Below are 23,926 nucleotides of genomic sequence, written 5' to 3' on the forward strand. Positions count from 1 at the left end.
GACATAAAACATGCCTAAAGTACTTCTTTTATAGAGATAATAACCTGAAGGTATATGGAGCCCTCCTATGGTGGGATTGCGTGAAGTCAAGGAAATGTGATAAATAGCAATCAAAAAGGTTTCTGTTGAAACAATACGTCAGAAACTCAAGAACCAAGTGGCACAGAAGTTGCCCTGGCTAGTTCTGGCCTTAGTTAGGAATCCTAGGGAGTTCCCAGCCATTTCTAGCCAATAGTAATATAGGGATTTCGCCATACTTTCACAGTGAAACCCAAGGGAGTTCGTGTACTACGAACCTCCTCCCTTACTTGGTTAAGTAACTGGGAATCAGACCATTTGACCCGATCGGGTATCCCTTGTGATACCGACAGTTTCATTCTCCTTAACTTAATTGTAGACACATAGTAGTCAAAAGAGCACTCACATAGACTTGGAATATTTAGGAGTCAAGTAGTGTAGATATATTGCGATAGAGGAAAAGCATATATATAGATGCTAGATGGGTAATAAGAAGGCTGTAACTATGAAACAAAGTCTGTTGAGGGCGCTAGAGGTCTGGTATTACGATCAATATGATAAGAAGTCTGTCAGCCACCTATTTCAGCTGGCATTAATTTGAGACCTGATTGTCTATAAATCGCCTAACAGAAACCGGCTAATGTTCCTTTATTCGGCTTGTATTTGAATTCCGGTGCACCATATTAAGAGCAACACTGCTCCTTCTGTCGCCACAATAAGTGTGAGTCGTTGTTCATCCTGCTCCAGAGGGCTCAAGACGCCTGAAGCATCCTCACTTATTATCTATCAAAGACCAGACTAAATTCAGCAATTCACGGTGTAGCTCCTAGCTACGGGAAAGCAGCTTCCTTAAGTCTTCCGCCTGGGCTATAACAAATGGCCAACCTTACATCAACCTACAGAGGCCCAGGGACCCTGTATTCAGCTGGTCATAATGTCAATATTGTACTTGGATCTGGCCCCATACTTACTGAATCAACCTTTAATGGAACTGTCAATTTTAACAATTACGGTAATGAAAAAGGTGTGGAAATCATCTGACATCTTTGAATTTATACACGCTGACGCGTTGACGCAAAGAGAAAATATTCATAGGAAAGCTTCGTGTCACCTACCCAACAGTAGACAAGGGGCGGATTGAGGATACAAAAGGCGGCCTTTTTGAAGAGGCTTGTTTTTGGTTGCTTGAACGTCAAGAATTCCAGCGGTGGCGTGACAAAGAGGGAAACCAGCTGCTCTGGATCAAAGGCGATCCTGGTAAAGGAAAGACAATGATGATGTGCGGTGTCATTAACTACCTAGACGCGTACTTCAAAAGTCATCAAGCAGCGTGTGTAGAAGGCAGAAGATTAGTCTATTTCTTTTGCGAGGCTGACAACCCGAACACGAGTACCGCAGAGACTGTGTTACGTGGCCTCATCTGGTCCCTTCTCGATCAAGACTCTTCGCTCATGTCACATGTCAAGCCTCACCACTACTCTGCTGGGGAAGGGTCTTTTACGGACAAAAACGCTTGGTTTGTCCTTTCAGACTTACTGACAAATCTCCTGGAAGATCCGAGGTTAAATGGCACGGTTATCATCATCGATGCCCTTGACGAATGCATCGGCAACCGACACAAACTCATCGACTTCATTATCAAATCGTGCAATCAGACTTGCGTCAAGTGGGCTGTGTCTAGTCGTAACTGGCCACTAATTGAGCATCAGCTTGATAAAGTGGAACAGAAGGTCGATATTCAACTTGAACTGAATGAGGACACTATCTCTAAAGTCGTCGATGCGTATATCCAACACAGAGTAAATCGCCTGGCTGAGAGCCACCCATCTATCAACAAAGAAATCTGGCGCGAGGTTGAGGTCCGTCTCAAGTCCCGCGCGGACGGAACTTTTCTCTGGGTATCTTTAGTTTGCCACGAACTTGGACGTTACGGTACCCGTGGAGGGAATGTACTGACTTTATTGGACTCGTATCCCTCTGGACTCGACCTTCTATATGGCCGAATGTTAAAAGAAGCCCCTGGATCGGATCACGATGAAAAAATCTGCAAAGAAATTCTCGCCACTGCTGCAATTCTCTACCGGCCTGTCAACTCGGACGAGATGAAAGCTGTCATTGAGCTGGATGAACACCTTAGCCCGGAAGAATGGGCCGGAATATTGCGTTCATGTGGGTCGTTTTTGACGATTCGAGAGGGTATAATTCGGTTTATACATCAGTCGGCAAGGGAATACATTCTCGACAGAAAAAAGGGATTTGACTGTGTCTTTCCCAAGGGGGATGAAAGCTTGCACCACCAGCATGAGCTCATCTTCTCCCGATCACTTGGCACACTCTCCCAAACGTTGGAGCTCGCCCGCAGAACAAAGCACGAAGGGTCTGCTGCAGGTCAAGCAGTCCAACCGAATGATATCATACCAGGATCCATTTCATATTTCTGCTTATTCTGGGTTGATCATCTACAAGAAAGTGGACAATGGTCAAACGACACGAACAAGGATTCGGTTTGCAGTTTTCTTGTCGAACACCTTCTCCACTGGCTAGAAGTACTTGGTCATCTTGGAGAAATAACGAAAGGCGCATTGGCTATCAAGTGTCTCCAGTCAATATCTCTCTCGCTCGACTCTTACATGGCAAAGTTTCTGGTTGATGCAGAAAGACTTCTCTCATCTTTCGGATCAATAATAGATATCGATCCGAAGCAGACTTACGGCACGGCTTTGGCCTTCTGTCCAACGGGCAACAGCGTCAGGGAGAAGTTTTGGTGTGATCGTCTGCCATTCATCAAGGACATTCGAGGTATCCCAGAGAGGGAACTCCTGCTACAAGTCCTCGAGGGTCACTGCGAATATGTTTCAGCTGTGGCCTTCTCACCAAACAGCAAGACCTTTGCGTCCTGTTCAAAAAACACCATTACACTTTGGGACACTGCCACCGGGGTACTCCAAAAATCTCTTGATGCTCACGAAATGTCCGTGACGGCGATTGTTTTCTCGCCTGACGGAAAAGTACTTGCATCAGGCTCAATTGATGGGACCATTCGTCTCTGGGATGTCAAGTTGGGTATCTTGAAACAAGAAGTCAAGAATTTTGGGGCAATCAAAGCTCTGGGTTTCCTACACGAGGGCAAGCAACTGGTCCTAGCCTCGGACGAGACGAACACGTTGCGCCACAGCATCAACCTTGTGGATACCCAGACGAGAAACTGCAAACTTGTGCGTGAGGGTTCCGGCAATCGACTACGCAATGCTGCTTTCTCCCCCAATGGGAGATGGGCTGCATTGATTTTTGATGACGACACCTCCACGAATAGTTCGATCTGGCTACTGAACATAAAGTCCCCGCATGACTATAAGGAGATATTGTCGGACTACAAAGGCTCCATCGACAACTTGGCCTTTTCGTCCGATGGGAACACTTTCGCGGCAACTTCTTACGAGCAATGCCCTGGAATAACATGGATTTGGCTCTGGTCTACCGAAAAAAGGAATCTTATTCGGATGTTCAAGGGCAAAAATCCCATCGACGCAATAGCCTTCTCGCCAGTAGGAAACACTCTAGCGTCAGGATCAACCAATCACAGTGTTGAACTTTGGGACACTGAGACAGGCAAAATGAATGGTTTTCTACCTGGCAATGGCGATTTGGTGAGTGCTGTGGCCTTTTCCACGCACGGCGACATTGTTGCCGCGGGGTCAGGAGACAGAAAGGTGCGGTTCTGGGACGCGCCCTCGGCCCCCATAGAGCTGCAGCAACATCGTGTCAACTCTGTGGCCTTTTCGCCCGACGGAGGAACCGTGGCATCGGCGTCCATAGACACTGCCATCCGGATCTGGGACGTCACAAATGGCGACTGTGAGAAAACCTGCAAAGGCCACACAGGTGGAGTAATGTCGGCCATCTTTTCACCAGATGGCAATCTTATCGCATCAGCATCTTCTGACAAAACTATACGAATCTGGGATAGGGTGACAGGAACCTGTCGACGGCAGCTCGCGGAACATACCGATATCGTTCACGCTGTTGCCTTTTCGCCTGATGGCAAGGCCATTGCATCAGCCTCAAAGGACCACACCGTCAAGTTCTGGACTACAAAAAAAGACTGGAAAGCGGCGTTTCTTAGTCCTTTGAACCGAAGCAAGAAAAGCTCGAAAACCTTCAAGGGCCATTCAAAGTCTGTAAACGCAGTTTCATTCTCTTCTGATGGCAGAGTTATTGCATCGGCATCAGATGATAGTAGTGTTCGACTCTGGAGTGTAGAGAAGGGATGGATCTGTACCCTCACGGCTAAAAGGGCCCTGTTCGTGGCTGTTGCGTTCTCGCCTGATGGGAAGGAAGTTATAAGCGTGACCGCAGACAGGAAGATTTGGTGTTGGGACATTGAAACTGGCAAATCGGAATCGAAGGATGCCCCTGGCCGACGCCACACTGCCCAAGGCATGATACAGAGTGAAGCAGAATACTACATCAACGCAGTCGGGTGTTTTCATCGATCTGACGCTCGAGACATTTGGACCTTTCCGTGTGAGGGAAATGACACGGATTGGATTATACGAGACGAGAGAGCGATACTTAAACCTCCAGAAGTATATCGAGCAACATGTCTAGCGACCTATGGCAACACGCTAGCTCAAGGTCATCGGACTGGGAAGGTCACGTTTTTAGAATTCGCTTAACATAGTGTCTATAATAAATTATAATAAAGTTTATTAAAAAGACTGGTTAAACTAAAGTAGAGTTATTGTTAGAATAGGGTTAGATTTTGTAACAGCTGCTGACAGTGACCAACTGTAGTAATAACCTAAAAGGTTTGTTAGTGCAAGCAACCATGCTTACGCTGCTGTCAACACTGCTTATAAAGGACCACCAGGTTGCGCTTTACGACTTATGCTACATATCTAGACTTGTTTTGTAATAGATTTACTATCTAGAGCTTATTTTTTAAGTAGCTTCTTCTATTTAATATACTATTTATAATAAACTAACGTAGCTAATAAGCAAGTCGATTACGTAACTGTAATTATACTATCTTTCTACTTTTAATATACATCTATATAGTCTAGGTGTTATTTCCTAGTAATTAGGACCTAATTACGTACGGTTTTAGCAGGGGGCGTTTAGACTAGGTGGTGATTTTTAGGATAAGATTATCTAGAATAAAGCCGCTGTGGTGATTAGTTGGTTCTTTATTAAAAAAAATTAACTTTAGGGTTTTAACTCCTAGGGTTCTCTAACAACCTTAAAAATAAAAAAGGGGGAGGGTTACTTTAGGGTTTATAGTTAGAAACTATATTATAGTTAGATATCTAATAGTAGGGTTTATATTAATAGGTGTTAAGGTTAATACTAAAAGGGTTAGTTATATATACTATAAGTTTTTATACTAGATTTAGGCTTTAGAGGGTATAGTTGGGATTAGATTAGGGTTTAATTAACTATGTAAAGCTTATTCGCTAGGCTTGATGAGACGGGAGCCGGCGCGCCCCGCCCTACCCGCGCGCCCGGCTCCACTTTTCCCGTCCCACGACCGTGAAAGGGCGGGGGGGGGAACCGACGCGCGCCTGCGACGGCGACCGGTAGAGAGAGCGGTCCTTTACGGCCGTGAAAGCCGTCGGCGCCTTATCTCCATCCTATGACCGTGAAGGGTCGCCCCCCCACATCCCCATCTCATGACCGTGAAGGGTCGCCCCCCTTATCCCTATCTTATGGCCGTGAAGGGTTAACCTCTGTATCTCCATCTCTATCTCCATCCTTATTCTATCTCTATCTCTATCTCTATCTCTATCTCTATCTCTATCTCTATCTCCATCTCTATCTCCTAGCTGTAAAGGGTTAACCTCTCTATCTTATAGCCGTTAAGGGTTAATCTCTTTATCTACATCTGCATCTCTATCCCCATCTCATGACTATAAAGCGTTAACCTCTCTATTTTTATCCCTATCTACATCTTATAACTATAAAGCGTTAACCTCTACATCCCTATCTTTATCTCCATCCCTATCTCTATCTTTATTTTATAGCTGTAAAGGGTCAACCTCTACATCCCTATCCCTATTTCTATCTTATAGCTGTAAAGGGTTAATCTCTAAATCCTTATTCCTATCTTATAACTATAAAGGGTTAACTTCTATATCTCCATCTTTATCTCTATCCCCATCCTTATTTATATCTTATAATTATAAAGCGTCAACCTCTATATCCCCATCTTTATCTTTATCTCCATCTCTATCTCATCCCCATCTCTATCTCTATCTTATAGCTGTAAAGGGTTAACCTCTACATCCTTACCCCTACATCCCTACCTTAATCCCTATCTTATAATTGTAAAAGGTTAACCTCTATATCCCTATCTCTATCTTTATCTCTATCTTTATCCTTATTCTTATCTTATAGCTGTAAAGAGTTAAACTCTATATCCCCATCTTATTACTATAAAGGATCAACCTTAATATCTTTATTTTTATCTTTATCTTTATCCCTATCTTTATCTTTATCTCTATCCTTATCTCTATCTTTATCTCTATTTTATAGCTGTAAAAGGCTAACCTCTTTATCTTATAGCCGTTAAGGGTTAATCTCTTTATCTACATCTACATATCTATCCCTATCTCATGACTATAAAGCGTCAACCTCTCTATCCCCATCTTTATCTCTATCTTATAACCGTAAAGGGTTAACCTCCTTATCCCTATCTTTATCTCTATCTTATAACTGTAAAGCGTTAACCTCTTTATCTTTATCTCTATCTACATCTTATAGCTGTAAAGCGTCTACCTCTCTATCTTTATTCCTATCTTTATCCTTATCTCTATCTCTATCTTATAACTATAAAGCGTTAACCTCTTTATCTCTACCTCTATCTTTATCTTATAACTGCAAAGCGTTAACCTCTTTATCTTTATCTCTATCTCCATCCCTATCTTATAACCGTAAAGCGTTAACCTCTTTAACCTTATTACCATCCCTATCTTATAGCTGTAAAGGGTTAACCTTAGCATCCCTACCTCTACATCTCTACCTTTATCCCCATCTTATAATCGTAAAGGGTTAACCTCTACATCTCTATCTCTATCCCCATCTTATAACCGTAAAGGGTTAACCTCTATATCTTTATCCCCATCTCTATCCCCTATCTCTATCTCTATCTTTATCTCTATCCCTATCTCTATCCCTATCTCTATCTCTATCTCTATCTCCATCTTATAACCGTAAAGGGTTAACCTCTACATCTTTATCCCCATCCTTATCTCTATTTTATAACTATCTAGATAAGGCGCCAACTAACTATAGTTAGTATAAAAGTAATAAGGGGGTAATCTTATAATAAGAGACGTTAAGCCTTAATCTATTTTAATCTATTAATCTACAGCTAATAGACGTTATACTATAAATAACGCTAGAATGTTACTAACCGCTAGGCAGCTAAGCTACTTAATCTCTATATCCTCTTATACGCTATCCTAGTCATCCTCTTCTTTAATCTAGATCTTATTATCTACTAGCAGTAGGTCGACAACGTTAATACCTAGGTAGCCTGTTAACAGCTTGTCGTTAATATCCTCTACCTTCCTATAGATGTCGTCCTACGTTATATACAACTAGTACTTATTACGTCAGCCATGCTCTGCTTAACCAGCTGCAGCTTTTCTATATCTATGCCCCATGCCAACCCCTAAATAATACGACTGGCTGCTTTCTTCTAAGCAAGGATGCATCCTAAAGTCATGGAGCATGGCAGAAGCTTAGTTTATAGTTGAGTGATGAATACATCTTATATGCTACAGCATAATACAAGCAGACGATTTTAGGGGTGGATACAGCTGAATTAGCAGATATAGGCTTTATATGCGGGCAACGAAACGGCAATCAAGCAAAATCCACCAAGCTATTGCCCTTTATCACACTGAATCTCTCGACCTTATCTATAATGTCCAACGATTTAATGGTGGCGATGCCTTAAAATCTAGTACTAGCCTGAACCAGATGAAGTCAGATTTAAGATGCCTTGGAGTGTAGTTTACGGAGCGTCCCATCACAAGTTTGAACAACTAGTTCGTGCTGCAAACCAGGACGAGTTGCCCTCATCCGTCCGACTTTAGCGACCAGAGAGCCGCGCAAAATATACACCAACGTCGCAAAAAGTAATTCTCTTGTCATTCGTTATAGGGGTTCATAGAGCCGACAGGATCAACCCCCCTAGATTCCTTGCCTCGTGGGCCCGTTGCAGAGTATACCAGAAATCTCTTTCGTGTCAACATGCACCTACGAAGCAAGACACCGCACTGGAGAGCGGCGGTCACTGATTTACCGCTTGAATGATAAAACATGAGCTCCGGGTAGGCATTGGTCCTTGGCCAACTTGGGTTGAACTTAGGTTAGAATTAGTTGAGGAGTGTGCTTCCGGGAAAAAAACGAAGCACGATTAGCCGAGGTAATCTGCCACTATGTGGCTACTCAATAGTGGCCCTGTTATCTACATGCTATATCCTGGGCTGTCTATCATCTAATCCTCGCCCAAGTCATCAGTATAGTGGCCTTCACGGTTACTACTGCCGTAGCATTGTCGTATCCTATTAAACAAACCATTCTCCCAATGTCGTCCAGTGGGCACTGTGACACCATGGCCTTTCCGCAGCAGAGGTCAACCTCAGAGCCAACACGGGTAACTTGACAGCACCAATACGTGAGAATCTGGGATTTGAAATACGTGCTTGCTTGGCCAGGTGAAGGCTTACCTCTCAAGAGGGTCGTATCCTAATCCGGCTGTCATTGGTGTGATTCAGCGTTGTAGTTGTACCCATGTAAATGTCGTCATGCAATCTCTAACGATGGACCATGGCCATCTGGCAACGGTCCAGGTGTGGAAGCCTGAGATTGAGGTCTTCCGGCAGCGGGCTGCCACAAAGTGTGCACCGGTCCTTGGTCTTGTCGTTCAGCTCGTCATGTGGGCGGTTGAGCACGGGTGGTTGGTCCGAAGGGGCCGGCGAGACCCACTTGTTTGCCCCTTTTGAGAAAACCGGCACCGGAGGGCGTGAGCGGAGCATGAGATTAGGTGCGACTTGGGGGTTTGAACACAAGAGTCTAGTCAAAATGATATGTCAAAGAAAAATGACAGACAGCTGATGACTGGGGATCTAGAGTGCAATCGCATGGCGCATGTTCTCGTTTTAACGTCGGTCAGCCAAAGCCCAAGAATCAAAAAATAGTTTCAGCCCTCCTCTGACTAGATGCGCTCTCAGCTGTAAGGTCTCTATAACTGGATCATCATTTCAAGTAGGCGTTGCTTCGTGTTTCGAGCATTGCTGAGTTCCAGGTACCTTGCGAGTCCGAGGCATCTTGGCGAGTCAGTGATTGGTTGCCCTCAGAGGAGGGGGATGTTGACTGAAGGCACTGCACAGGATGTTTGCTCAATATTCTGCACGGTCGCCGGGTGCGTGCATGTAAATGCGCCTTCGAGGTTCAGACGGTGTGAGAGGACGTATCGTATTGGCTCACATGATCTTGACTCGGTCGGGAAGATACAGTAGGCGTTCAATCGCTTGGGAGAATCCCCCAATCAACGCGGGGACAGGCATCCCTGTCCAGCCGCTCTTTTTTTGAATGCCACATCCTTCAGCAAGTAAATAAAGCCAAGACATGCATGGGACAGTCCGGTGAGCGTAGGCACCCGGATGTATGTCTGTCTGCCCACGGTGTTAAAGCCACATCCTAGGCCTTTGCCAGCGGAGAAGCGGCAACGACAACCTCGCCTTCCCCTTTCAGTATAACCTCCGCTTCGGCACCAAACATTGTAGTCTGCTGCTATCGGGTACAGCGGGCACAGCACCGCTTGCATTCCTGCAAGTCATGAATACGTCTGCCCCGTCTCCCCCGCCTCCAACGCTCTAGTGGCGTATGTGTGTTTGCTCTTAGTGGACGGGGCGGTGCGTCGGCACTATGAGTGAGAAGATCTAGCGGACGAATGCAAGCCGTATTGGATGAGATATTTGTTCGTTGGGTGGGGAAGCTTCATCCTCGACAGGTTAATGTTTGTCAGACTTTACCATAATCAGTTTAACTCACGGATAGCCGCGCAACCTGGATGCATATGTCCCCAGGGGCGGTCCGCATTGGACGCCGCGAAATGTTGACGAGCATGTCTTATCCATGGCCTGTGCACCGGAAGTGCGAAGCGGAGGTTGCTGGGGGCCCGATGGCATGGTGCGGGAGCGGGAGCGGGGGTAGGCTTTGGAAAAGATAGGTAGAGGAGTGGTAAGAAACCTAATTATCGATAATAGAACTGAGAGAAAAAGCACAAACTGAAAGGAGGCGTCAAAGTCGGATGGGGGCGAGCGGGGAGGAGATGGGCGGGCGGTAGAACCTACCATGGTTCAGCCGTCTGCATATGCAGACTCACAGATATTTCTGAGGACGTATCAATGTCGCTGTTCTATTTAACTCGGAGCAGAGGAAGACGCCAGCAAACTGAGACACATAAGTACTACAGTCATGGTTGCATGGACCGACAGAGTCAGACGAGAAGCGTAACGGTGACCGCAGAGCATGAAGTTGAATTAACGTTATTATCTTGTGAAAGAGATGGACGACGAGGAATTTTTTCAGAGCGAAATACGCCTGGCGGCATCGGCCGCTTCAGTCTCCATCGTTGAATCAGGGACACGCGGGCTCAAAAACCTTGGTCGAACGAGCCCTTACTGTAACCCTTCTCACTCATGCCGAGCCAGGTCCTCATAGACCAGAACTGGCTCATATAAGTGAATGACTGGCCAAGACGGGGATGAGATGCTCAGGATGAGTCAGCTCAGGCAGACCGTCGCCACTCTTTCCTGGCCGGTGCCACCGCCAGGTGCTACCGAGAGAACGGGTTCTTGCCTCACTTGGAGAAGAAGTTTATAACATAATCACCCCGTCCCGTGGACTAGCGTCTCCGCTCGTGTTATTCAGCGGCTGCCCCAAAAGCTCCCATCTCCCATTTCTATTCCAAATCCTTCCCCAGGCGCGCCCGAGCCGCCATCGCAAGCAAACACAAGGCCGTTGTGTCTGTGTCGGCATAAAAACCAGCAAGAGAGAGGTATTTCTCTTTTTCCACTCGAGGTATGTCGCCCATTCTTGTTGCCATCATCGTCCTTACGCTGGCCTGGATGGATCGGCGTCCTTACTTTTTCATTGTCACTTCCGCCATCACTACCCGCCATATGCAAGAGAGAAGCAGAAACTTTTACTTGTGCTGACTTGCATTGGTTTCTTTGCCGTGTCTAGACCCCCCACGCCGACAGTATTCCAGCGGATGCTTGTAATGAGCACTGGTTGAGACGGTGACGGACGCCCTTCGCCAGCGAGAGGGAGGATTTCAGTTGGGAGGATCTCGATTAAGAGGTATGCCCAATGAAGGGCCCAGCAACAAAGAGCCGATCGAAACGTTCGACCAATAACACAAACAACAGCGAACCGATTGACGCGCATGGTGATAACGAGTCAAGGAGTAACTCCAACAACAAGACGACCAACAATGCCGTTGATAGCAAGCCCAACGACGACGAGTGCAATGACAACGAACATCACGTGGATGGCATCTCCAAACACCGTGTCGACGGCGAAATCGTCGAGTTATTGGCAAACAAGGGCGTCAAGTGGCGCTACAATGAGCCCATGTGACTGTCGGAGTACGATGTGGCCACTTGCAGAACAAATGACTGATGTAATCGGGGGAGAACGTAAGGGGAAAGATGCTGTGGCTCCATCGCCAGGACGGACCTTTCGCTGTCTACCGGGTTTTTTGATAGAGGGAGTTTTCGAAGCCGGGCTGCAAGGGGAAAGAGACGAAATACCTAACAGAGTTCGTGGGGTATGCGGGGTCCTCATGAGAGCCCGCCAATTACCTCTCTGCGCACATGATCTACGATTGGAAGAATGATTCATTGGAAAGAAATCGGGTTTGATGGATGCGCTGCTGTGCCATTGCGGTGCAAGAGGGTCATGTGTTGGCGTATTCTTTGTGTTTCTGTTCGGGCAATGTCATTTTACTTTGCCGGACGCCGCTCCATCATCTGTGATCGTGTCTAGCAGTCTTAATGTTATCACGCACTACCTGTACATGGATAAATACCAGCCATCAGGAGTTTCTGTTCAGCAAGTGGCCGCACGATGGTTGGCTCGTAGAGCGTGGCAGGACAACAAAAGCAGTTGCTTGGCTGACGGAGCGTGATGCTGATGGCTTTGGTTTGGTGTCGTTGAGTCGAGAGGTTTCAAGCGTGTGTGGTTGTGCCTTTTTCGCATTTTGGTGTTCGCTCTTGGGAGTCAGAGGGATGTGTTCATTAGGTCACGGGTCAACTGCCTCCCATGCGTCAACAATATTCCCGAGTGGCAGCCATCGCTTTGTTCGCCGTCACCAGGGGGCGGCGTGTGGTGGAGTCGTAGATGCAGACAATTCAATACCCCCGCGGGGCCGACCGGCGTTGCTCATCAGCCCATTGACCAACTCAGCAGAGGGGAGACGCACATTACCAGCAACGCCTTATACCGTGCTGCCCATAATTTCGGATGCAAAAAATTACCAAGGTGAAGAAGATAGGAAAGAGGACCATGCCACCATGAAATCTGTGTCTGTTCTCTGAACGGATTCTTAAGGCTGAGAATTCGGTCGTTGATATCGGCGGCAGCAAATTAGTCTGGGTGCGTTCTCTGGCAGCAGGACTCGGCCAGCTGCCGGTGAATGGTCCAAACTCGGCCGCGGCTTTGCACGTGGTGGAGTGGCGTTGGTTGTCGGGGCACAGCGGGATTGAGTCGCAAAGAACAGGGGCCGCCGGGAAATGGCCAATGCGCGACTGCAGCTCGCTGGATTGCGGCGGCCTCGGGGGTTGTTGTCGCTGCGCTGCGTGCATCGGCTGGAAATGGGGTCGCGAGGGTTTTGTCTTGGTTCCTGGGCAGAGATGCATGTCAAGCAGGTATGTGTCGTAGATGGTGAGTCGCTATTGAAAGACGGCGGGTTGTTGTTCGCCAAGAATGACTCGGACCCTTTACTGCAGATACTTTATTGAGCCTAAAATTAATCACCTTAGCCTCTAATTCCCCGATCGGTCTAGCACATGACTCTTGTAACTTAGACCCACATTACAATGTCTGATCTACACCTTCAATCCCCAGCTTCTGTTAGCAGACGCTACTATAGGACAGCTGACCATAACATTAGAACTCACCTTCTCATGAGAACTCACCTCTCTTATTAGAATTCACTTTCTTTAGAATCTGCCTTCTCGCTATTAATATGATATTTCGAGTTGTGGATCCTTGCGTTTAAGATACCTATGTTCTATTGAAGTATCAAGTAAACGACAGTATCCCTAGATTCAGTTCTGATTCATACAGTGGGGGTCTTAGCTAAGGTATACAATTCGAGCTTCCAGCACTGCCGGTCAGGGGATCGGCTCCTAGTTCTGGATTTTTCAGGTTCCAAGAACTAACTTATTATACTTCAATTCAGTTGAACTTTCTACAACACCGCGTACTCCACCTCTAATATATTTGAATCTATACAAGGTTTATTATGACTCGTAGTTGACATCAGCTAGAACTGCAATTACGGCGGCTCTATTTACAACAATAGACAGCCGCAAGATGTAAGACTATTTAAATGAGTGATAATGTCTCGTCATCTCTATAGAGGAACCTCATTCACACACCACACTTAACATATCGCCTCCAGTCAACCACGATACATCCTAGACAATGCTTTCTCACACTCTTATTTGCTTAGCCGCTACTATAGCTGCTATGACCCAGTCTGCACTAGGGTTGCCTACTGAGCAGCTTGAAGCCCGGCAGACTGTATGTTCGCTAAACGAGCATACTTGGACAGCTACCATGACTGGGACGTGCTCCATTAGTGGAGGCCCTGCCATGACTTGTGATATGAGAACCGATCTCAAGAATCTCGTCGTACAGAGAAATACAATGCTAAGCGCCACAGGCCTAGGCAACAACAAATTCGAATGCAAAGGATACCAGCAAGTAAGTACAGATGTCGCCCTTGTTTCACGTCGTCGGCTTACATAGCTACCTAGTGGCAATGCTGCTCTTCTTAGAGTATAGCACTCAGCCTGAACACAAGCTTGGAGATATTATATTAGATCTTTAGTTGATAGTCGCTGGTTTATATAGGTCGAAGTTGAAGATCGACTTCACAGAGCGGTGAGAAGAGGATCATCATGCACTAGGAGGTCAAGACATCATCATTATATATCTAGTCTGATGGAGTTGATTGAATATTCTTGCCAACGACAAATGTTTAGTTTAGAGAAAGCGTCTTTAGAGCAGACATGTTGCAGGAGGCCGTCATGAATGGGGCTGCAGTAGACAGAAGACAAGGGATAGAACAATGCAACATACTCAGTAGACAGCGCGGAAAACACCTGACGTACAGTTGAAGTTGCTGCATTAGCCTCCTCCTGATGAGGAAAAACAACACCCTGTTGTTACAAAAGAATAAAATAATCTCTCCACCTGTAAATCCCGCTATCCTACTTGAGTAATCTCCATCGGAACGCGTCGAGATACGGCTGTCTGTATACAACCATTGGCTGAACCCATTCATCGTCCCACTCTATGGCCCCCCTGCCTGACTGGGAAATCTCAACGCATTCCCTAGACCTCCAATTAGCTGACAATATTAGATACACCCTACTTACTACTTTAGTGTCTCCATCTTTAAATGGAATCTTAATGCATTCTAAAACCTCTTCTTCTAATTGTATATTGCCCTATAAAGGAAAGCAAAGTTAATAACTTTCACTATAATAAGCTGTTTTTAATCTTTTTAACTAAGAATATTAACTATATACTACTTCTATATAGCTATATAGCTCTTTTATCTCTCCTTCTATTCCAGCTTATAGAGCTTCTAAGCTGCAGCTGGGGTCGCCAGTGTTCTCCTCATAGCTTCCAATAATAACAACCAACACCTGTAATCAACACCACCACTACGGCGTTACATTTCAGGGGTCTCTCTTTAGCCTCGAGTCAGCTTGGCATTGAAACGGAAAAGCGATGTAGCATCCATTCATAGCACAACCGCAACAGAAGTCGAGACATCATCCTTTCAACATAAGCAGCATTACTTTTGCCTGTACAGAACTGTCTTGCGCGCACCTATATCGGCTGCCACGGTAAATAAATGGCGTTGACTCCAAGGGATGCATTAAGGTCATTAGTCATGCTATGCTCTCCTCTGTGCGCCACCATGTGGACAGACTAGGCGTGTGGAAAGAAAACGTCATGTTTTTGCCCAGCTCTGATCCGTCAAAATCAGATGTACCGGGGACGAATGGACTCAAGTATAACGAGAAGACGCACACGCTTTACTTCACAACCTCATCGCAACTCCTTTCGGGAGGATACGTGTCGATCCGATACCCTCCAACATCAGCGAACCGGAAGTAGTAACGGATCGCTGGATGCAGGCTGATGATTTTATTTTGGATGTTGAGGCTAATGTGGCATTTATTACTACACATCGGCAAAATTTGATTGAACCTGTCGACTTGTCGTCTGGTGTAAACGACACTGTGGCTGGCAACCCAATTGACATGAACATGATTAGACCTACTTCAAGAGCATGGAATCGCGATCGTGGAAAGGAAGGTAGGGTTGCCTACTTTGTTACAGATGGAGGAATTAAGAATCCTGTAGATGGGACTGTGCGAGAGGCTAAGGTGTTGCAGCTAAACTTCCCTTAAGGATGTAATTAGACATTTAAGGTAGCTTAAGTGCTAGTAATTAGTGCCTGGGAGGGATATCTAGTGTGTATAATTTAGCTACAGATTTATCTATAGAAATTATATTATATGTATCTATCATAACTAAAAAGCCTAAGGAATTAAACAAATATTAAAAGATGTAGTACTAAAACTAAACTTCTATATATTTAGTGTAAGTTTAAATAATATTATATAAAAGAGTCTTTAGTATAGAATTTACTACCGCGAAAAAAACCAAGCCTATCTAAGAAACTTATGTCGCAAACAAGTTGGCGCTGACATGTGTGCTCTTTGCTGCAACATCGGCTGCGAGGTCGGCCAGTGATGCGCTTTGCATGATGCCAAAGATGGACACTTCTGCAGCAGCTTTTTGAACAAGCATGTTGCGCAACTCCACGGCGACGAGCGAGTCGATTCCATACTGCGCAGGTCGATTTGTCAATTCAATGTCGTCGACAGGAATCATGAAGATCTCGGACAGTTTCTCCGCAATCGCCACGGCAACGAACTCGGTTGCTTCTTCGGACGACTTGGCCGTGGCTAATCTACTTGCCAGCGATGACGAGTCGCCAGTCGCTGTTCCTGAACCGGATTTTCTGTGTATCTGATCAATCTCACGAGCACGCAGGGCAGAAAACCGAGCATCGCGGCCCAGCTGGGACTCGCCGGTGCGATCCCAGTGGTTGCCAGGTCCAGAGTTGAGCCCGACGACAACCTGCGGCTCGTACGGAGCAAGAATAGCGCTTCCCAGCACGCCGAGCACTTGTTCCTCGCTCAGGGGCATGTGGCCGGTTCTCTGCAGACGACCCAAGACACCAGGGGTCTCAGCGGCCACGCCGATGGCCTTGACAGCACCGAGATCCACGGACACGGCTGGAAGACCGCGAGAGACGCGCCATCGAGCGAGCGCGTCCTGATAAGACCCGGCGGCCGAATAGTTGGACTGGCTGGCGTTTCCCGCCACGCCAACGACGGAGGAGAGAATGACGAAAAAGTCCAAAGAGTCGGCCTTGTCGAACTGCTTGTGCAGATTCAACGTGCCGTGGACCTTGGGGCGAATGGCCCTGGCATAGTTTTCAAGCGACATTTGTTCCAAAATGGTATCCTAAAGGAGAAGAAGAAAGAGTCAGTAAGAGAGCCAAGGCAGGTGGGCTTTTTCCTTTGGGTGGGATAAAATATCTGGGCATTTGATGGGATACACTTACTTGAAGAACCATTGCTGCTTGAATCACGCCCCGGATCGGCGGCAGCCCATCCTCTTTACAAGTCTGCAGTGCTTGCGCAAGCTGGGATTCGTCGGACACATCGCAACTCACAGACTTGACTCTGCAACCGGCCTGCTCGAGTTCTTTCCGGAACTTGGAAGATGCATCCGACCGACCAGCGCTGCGCGACAAGAAGATCAGGTTCTTGGCTCCGTGAGCTACCATCCAATGTGCGATAGCACGCCCAATTCCACCCATGCCGCCCACGAGGAGGTAGGATGCATCTGGAGAGAGTCTGGAAGTGGGCGATGGTCGACGGACCGGGACAAGATCCCGTGGGCCCATGGTCAGAACCACTTTACCCATGTGTTTGCCTGTCTGCAGCAAACGGAAGGCCTTTGAGGTTTCGGCGATCGGGTATGCTGTGACGGGATGGACTGGAGCAATGATTTTGGCCTCGACAAGTCGCGATATCTCGTTCAAGACGTCATGAATCCGTCGTGGCTTATGCTGCATGAGGGCAAGGAGGTAGAAGGCCGAGAAGGACGCCTGCCGACTAAAGGGTCGCATCTCCAGATGGCTGTTGATCTCCAAATCACGCTTGCCGATCTCGATGAAATGACCAAAGGGGGCAAGAATATTGAAACTCTCCTGCAAAAGGGGTCCGGCCAGCGAGTTGAGGACCACATCAACCCCGCGGCCGTTGGTGGCGGCGAGAATACCAGAAGCAAAGGACGCGTCTCGACTGCTGAAGATACGGTCAGCCGGAATGCCGTACTTGCTCATGACGAGTTGGCGCTTTTCAGGAGTGCCAACGGTGACGAATATGTCTGCGCCGAGGTGACGAGCCATCATTATCGCAGCCTGCCCCACTCCGCCGGCCGCAGCATGGATGAGAATGGTATCGCCAGGCGAGAGGCGAGCCAGGTCGATCAGGCCGATGTATGCGGTGCAGAATATGACGGGTAGCGAAGCGGCCTCTTCGAAATTGAGTTCCGCGGGCATGTGTGAGACGTTGGTCCATTCGACGCGAGCGCGGCTACCAAAGGGTCCGCGCAGCAGACAGAAGACCTTATCACCAACCGAATATCCTTGTTTGACTGCTTCGCTTCCGACACCGGTGATGATGCCGGCGCACTCGAGTCCCATGATTCGCTCGTGTAGTTGACCCATGGCAACCATGACGTCCCGGAAGTTGACGCCGTAGGCCCTGGGCGCGATTTCGATCAACTCGGGCGCGATAAGCCCATCATCTGCCGAGATGGACTGGTCGTCGTCAAATGCTATGGTATCCAACAACCCAGGCATCCCGACGTGCATGGACAGTGGACGATCGGGTTGGTGAAGCGGTCCCACGGTGACCTTGTCGAGATCGGCGGCGTGGTCGGCATCGGGCGACACCATCGAGTTTCGCGGTGCGTCCTTGATGATTCTCGGGATCTTGATGATGCCTTCTCGAACAGCATACTCGAGGTCACTCGGCGCCGATTCGGTGATGCCTGCGGACGTTGGAAATCCCGTCTTGACGATCCGGGCGATGGCAGCAACCATATCATCTGACCAGAGCGGAGCGCTGTGATCCAGGTCGAGCGTCAGATACGGCCGGCCGAGGTATTCGTTCCGCAGAGATCGAAGGAAGCCTGGGGCGAGGGCGGGGTCGGGATTCTCACACTCGACAGCGCCGCCGCGCGTGATCCAGAGCAGCCCTTTACAGCTGATCGCCATGGCTTTGATGGCCTCGAGCGTCTCGGCGTCCAGGTCTCGAAGTACAGGGCGCTCTAACTCGCCGAGAAACACGCAGACTCTCCCGGTGCAGGCTGTCAAGGTATTAGTTGCTGTTGAGGAGTCGAGACGGTGGGTGGCAGGTTTGCGTCCGTTACTGGATAGGGCATGCTGTAACGATTCGAGCCAAGCAGACTCAGCATCACCAGCTTCCCCACTGGTGATGAGCGTCAAGGTATCTGAAGCTAGGATACTCGGTAGGTCGGTTGGTGGTGGTAGTGGCATGGTCATCACAATGGTGGTGGTGCCATTGCGATGGTTGATGTGGTCGCCACTGAATCCCGTTTGCTCAAGTATTCGGTCCCAAGAAGAAGCCTCTTCTGAAGTAGCTTGATGAGTGATGAATGCCCTGCCGCCGGGCTTGAGGAGGCTGTACACGTTGGCTAGCGCCTGGGTGGGTGATGACACGAGACCCAAGTCCTGGTTCACAAGCACGACGTCGTAACTGCCGAGGTCGAACCCTTGAAGGGACACGTCGGCGTCGATGTTGAGCGTATCAAAGACGAGAATCTCGTTCCACCGAGAAAGCTCTTGCTGTGCCGCATCAAAGTCGTCGTCCGTGACGCCGGTGAAGTGATAGAGCGCAGCGAGCGGTCCTCCGGTCTCCACGGTGCCCAGCACCTGTAGTAAAACATGGCCTGCGCCTTGGATACTGGCTCCAATGTCGAGAATTCGTGCGCGGGGATTTTTGTGGACGACGCGCTTGAGAAGCGTGTTTGATTCATCAGGCAGCAACCTCGTGGCTTGAGGCGAGATATGGTCGTGTTCGTGGTTGGAGGTCCCAAGGGTAGTTCCATTCGATGCAAGCTCGTTCAGGTCTGGGTCAACGTCCCACACTATCTTCCTGCAGAGGTCGCTCTCCCAACGCCTGGTGTTGGCGTCAGATACCGTTCGGCCGAGCGACGAAAACACGAGTCCCTGGATCTTGAGCAGAGGCTTCACCACGCCGCCTGATCCCGGCTCAGCCAACATAATGTCAGCTTCGATGCCTTGAGCATCAGCGTGCTTGAGCGACGTGTAGCATTGGAAGATGTGGCCCGCCTCGTGGCTTATATCGCTCGATACCCAAAGCTTCTCGATAGACTGGAACACCCTCGGGCTATCTTGGCGGGATTCCACGCCGGGGAGAGCAGTGTAGGTTGCTTGGGCCGCTGCGTCGAGCAAGCTAGGATGGATGACATGATGCCGAGGCAGGTCCTTGGGCACCGACGTGTCCGCTATGGTGATGGTGCTTGTCGATCGAAGCTCTTTGCCCGACTGGACGATGTTGCTAATGTTTCTGAACGTCGGCCCATACTGAATACCAAGCGAGCTCAAGACGTTCCACATGTCGACGGGATCGATTGGTCGCGCATAGCCTGACGCGGGGTCCAAAGCCTTGTACTTGCTGTCGTCGTACTCGTCAACTCTCGTCGTGCTGGACTCCTCAAACTCGACGGCAATTAGACCCTGAGAATGCTGAGCCCAGTGGATGTCTGCCGTCACGGAGTAGACCTCGAACTTCTTCCACCCACGTACACCAATATGCTTTTCGTCTGCGGGACGCAACACGGTCTGAATCTCGATGCCCTCGGGCGTGTCCGGGATGACGAGGGCCTGTAAGACATTGACGTCTCGCACTTGATAGCCGGAAATCTTTCTCAATTCCTGGCTCTGGGTGCCCGCCACCATCAACAACTGTTGCCCGACAGCTTCGATGGCCAGGCTGACGAACCCACAGCCGGGGTATAGCATGTTGGACTGGATGACGTGGTCCCTCACCCAGGGCGATTCGCTGGTGCGCAGCGTGTGTCGCCACGACGGCGCCCCTGGGTTTGTTCCGGGTACAAGCGAGCCGAGCAGATCGTGAGGGGGCTGGTCCCTTTCTCGGAGCCCTGTGTTGAATCGAGGCTCGATCCAGTGGCGAGTCTGGTGGTTCCAAGGATACGAGGGTAGGTTCGTGAGGACTCGCACGTTGTTCCGGCCTCGCCCGCCGGGGAAGTTGACCGCGTCTAGATCGACGGGGAAGCCCTCTCGCAACAAGTTCGCGGCGAGGGTCTGCAAGCTTTCCACTGCGTTGTTATTGCGTACCAGACAGCCGTAGTAGGGCAGCTGAATCCCGTCAAACTCGGGCAGCTCAAGAATCTGTTGGATAGGGCCACCGAGAGCAGTGTGAGGACCAACCTCGACCACCATGTCCACGCTAGAGACGGGATGATCCGAGCCGCTGTTGTCCAGATCTCCTAGAATCATCTCGGTCAAGGCCTCGACAAATTGAACAGGCTGCAACAAGCTCCCGACCCAATGGTCGGGATGCGCAATCTTTTCGGCGCTTGACATCCTATATCCTGTGACTGGGGAAGCATACACGATTGAACCAAGCTTGCTGTCGTGTGTGGGTGTATCATGCTGCTGCGGCAGGCTGTTCAAGGCCTCACGATAATGGCTAGCAATAGGCTTCATGTGATGAGAGTGGTAAGCGGTATCGACTCGGAGGCGACGAGCGAAGACGCTCTCTGCTTGGAGCAAAGTCTCGAGTTCCTCAATGGCGGCAACATCACCAGCCACCGTGGTGCTGGAAGGACTGTTGACACAGGCTACCACGGCCTTGGCGTCAGTCGTAAGTCGATCCAGAAAGTCCTGAGAGTCTCGATGCCCGAGTCCAACAGCCAGCATGCCGCCTCGGATGGGTCCTTGACTAGTCATGTCGGCAGCCAGCCTGCTGCGATGGTAGGCGATGCCCATAGCCGATCGGAAGCTTATGGCACCAACAGTATAGGCCGCGGCAATCTCTCCGCTCGAATGGCTGGTTACGGCGGCCGGTGTCACGCCCCAGGTGTGTAGAAGGCGAACCAAGGAGATTTGCAAGGCAACGCAGATGGGAATGCTGAAGCCTGTCCCGTTGACTCTGGTCGTTTTGGCATCCCGATGCAGCTCGGCCATCAAGGACCAATCTGCCCCGAGCTCTCTCACAAAGGCATCGGCCTCCTCGAGCGAGTCCTTGAACGCTGGGTACGTTGTGATCAATTCTCTCCCCATGGCGTACCACTGCGCTCCCTGTCCGGTGAAGACCATGCCTATGCGAGGCTGTCGTGTTGTGCGTGTTGGTCGGAACTTGGGCGTGTCCAGGGCTTTGATCACTTCGCCGACGCCTTGATTGAACGGAATTGGGTGCGCAGCAACCCAAGGAAACAGGGTACGGCGTTGACCTAGGGTGTACACCAAGTTGTCCAGGAGTGTGCTCAGGGCTTGCCCCCTTTCTGTGTAGTCTGGGTTCTCGAGGTAACCTTTGATGTTGGAAACCATCTGTCGGCAAGCCTGCTCATCCTTTGCGCTGAGGAGCAACAGCTTGGTTTCGTCGTAGGATGAAGACACGTGCCCGTTGACACTGTTGGCATAACCGTTTGGGGTACCATTTGTGCCGTTGCCATAATTTCCGTTGCCAGTAACTTTGCCGTGAGTCTGGAGTGAGGATGCATCGTGATGATCAACGATGACATGTGCATTGCTACCACCATAGCCAAAGTTGTTGATCGAGGCTCGCATAAGGCCACCAGGGGCATTGGGCCAGTCCTCCAACTCGGTAGCCACCTTGATTCGCCATTCTTCCAACACCAGTTTGGGATTGGGTGTTTTAAAGTTGATTGTCGGCGGGATCTTACCCCGTTCCATGGCCAGAACCACCTTGATCACGCTGGCCAGTCCGCTCGTCGCTTCCGTGTGTCCGATGTTTGTCTTGATCGAGCCGACACGTAAGGCCCCTTGGGCCGTTCTACGGTGGCCCTGGAAGACGGCAGCAATGGCTCCGGCCTCGATCGGGTCACCCGTCGCAGTGCCGGTTCCGTGGGCTTCAAAGTACTGCGTGCTAAGAGGGTCGATGCCAGCCTTGGAGTAGCATTCCCGCATGAGCTCTTCTTGCGCCGCTTGGCTTGGTGATGTGAGAGTTTCCGTCTTTCCGTCTTGGTTCAAGAGCGTCTCGCGGATGACGGCCCGAATTGGGTCTCCGGCCGCAATGGCATCTTTAAGTCTCTTGATGACAATGGTAGCCACGCCTTCGCCACGCCCGTAGCCGTTGGCGCGAGAGTCAAAGGCAAAGCACTTACCATCGGGTGACAAAAAGCTGGCCATGTATGTCAGTCGCTTCTTTCGCTGGACCAAGGTGGGCGGGAACAGAAGCAGGTAGACTTACCCCAGTGATCCCATCGTTTTGAAATTGTCAGGGTTTAGCAAGAGGTTCGAGCCACCCACAATGCTCATGTCACACTCTCCGCTTCGTAGACTCTGAACAGCTTGATGAAGAGCTACCAGAGTCGTTGAGCAACCGGTATCGATCGTCATGCTGGCCCCTTTGAAGTCGAAGAAATGTGATATGCGGTTGGAGGCCATAGCAGAGCCAACACCCGTGAGAAAGAACCTTGGAATGTTGTCTTCATCACGAATCAATCCATCTCGGTAATCGTGTACAAATGTGCCAGCAAACACGGACGTCTTGGAGCCCGCAACCTGATCCAGAGGAAGTCCAGCTGAAGACGACCAGAGTCTTTTGTCAGCGATATGAAATTCTAGCAGCTAGAGAGCTATAAGAAAAGAAAAGAAAAAAAAGTAGACGGTTAGATTACGAACCATTCTCTAGTGCTTCATAGACTGACTCTAGCTGGAGCCGAAACTGGGGATCCAATGTCTACCGACGAATATTGATTAGCACATATTTATTCTCAGGGAAAATATTGATAAAGTCTGGAAAAAAGAAAAAAGAAAAAAAAAATAAGCATCGCTTACCGCTGCGGTTTCCGTAGGAAACTTGAAGAAAGCCGCATCAAAAAGTCCCACATCCTCGTCCAAAAAGTGCGCGCCACGGACATGTACCTAGTGAAGATAATCCGTCAGTTTTCCTAGCTCAACAATACACTTGTTAACAGAGTTTCTTTCGTCTTCTTACTGTGCTCAGCTTTTCATGGTTTGGATGGTAAGTGCCCTTGGGGTTGAACCGGGAGGCTGGAATCTCGCTCCATGCACTTCGTCCTTCGGAGAGTAGTTTCCACAACCCATCTGCATTCGACGCATCGCCTGCAAACTTACAGCTCAAGCCAACGATTGCAATGGGCTCGGTCACCCACGGCGAGTCTTGAGTATCTCCCATCTTTGATGCTTACGATGGAAGGGTTGATTGTTTTCCTCAATTCGAGCTGT

At 49.0% G+C, this 23,926-nt stretch overlaps 2 protein-coding genes across 2 annotated transcripts; one reads left to right on the forward strand and one right to left on the reverse strand.

Annotated features, from left to right (window-relative positions):
• Positions 1–1,289: 1,289 nt before the first annotated feature.
• On the forward strand, positions 1,290–4,626 carry EsH8_XI_000126 (WD40 repeat domain-containing protein; the record flags this gene model as incomplete). Its single annotated transcript, XM_083274034.1, has 2 exons — positions 1,290–4,322; positions 4,495–4,626. The coding sequence occupies 2 exons, from the start codon at positions 1,290–1,292 to the stop codon at positions 4,624–4,626; spliced, it is 3,165 nt and encodes a 1,054-aa protein (XP_083120370.1).
• Positions 4,627–16,023: 11,397 nt separating this feature from the next.
• EsH8_XI_000127 (type I polyketide synthase) lies at positions 16,024–23,876 on the reverse strand (the record flags this gene model as incomplete). The annotated part of the gene is made up of 6 exons (XM_083274035.1): positions 16,024–16,875; positions 16,976–22,856; positions 22,926–23,259; positions 23,360–23,417; positions 23,516–23,602; positions 23,676–23,876. The coding sequence occupies 6 exons, from the start codon at positions 23,874–23,876 to the stop codon at positions 16,024–16,026; spliced, it is 7,413 nt and encodes a 2,470-aa protein (XP_083120371.1).
• Positions 23,877–23,926: the final 50 nt, after the last annotated feature.

Source organism: Colletotrichum jinshuiense, chromosome 11 (genome assembly GCF_051148585.1).
Source record: "Colletotrichum jinshuiense chromosome 11, complete sequence".
Lineage (NCBI taxonomy): Eukaryota > Fungi > Ascomycota > Sordariomycetes > Glomerellales > Glomerellaceae > Colletotrichum > Colletotrichum jinshuiense.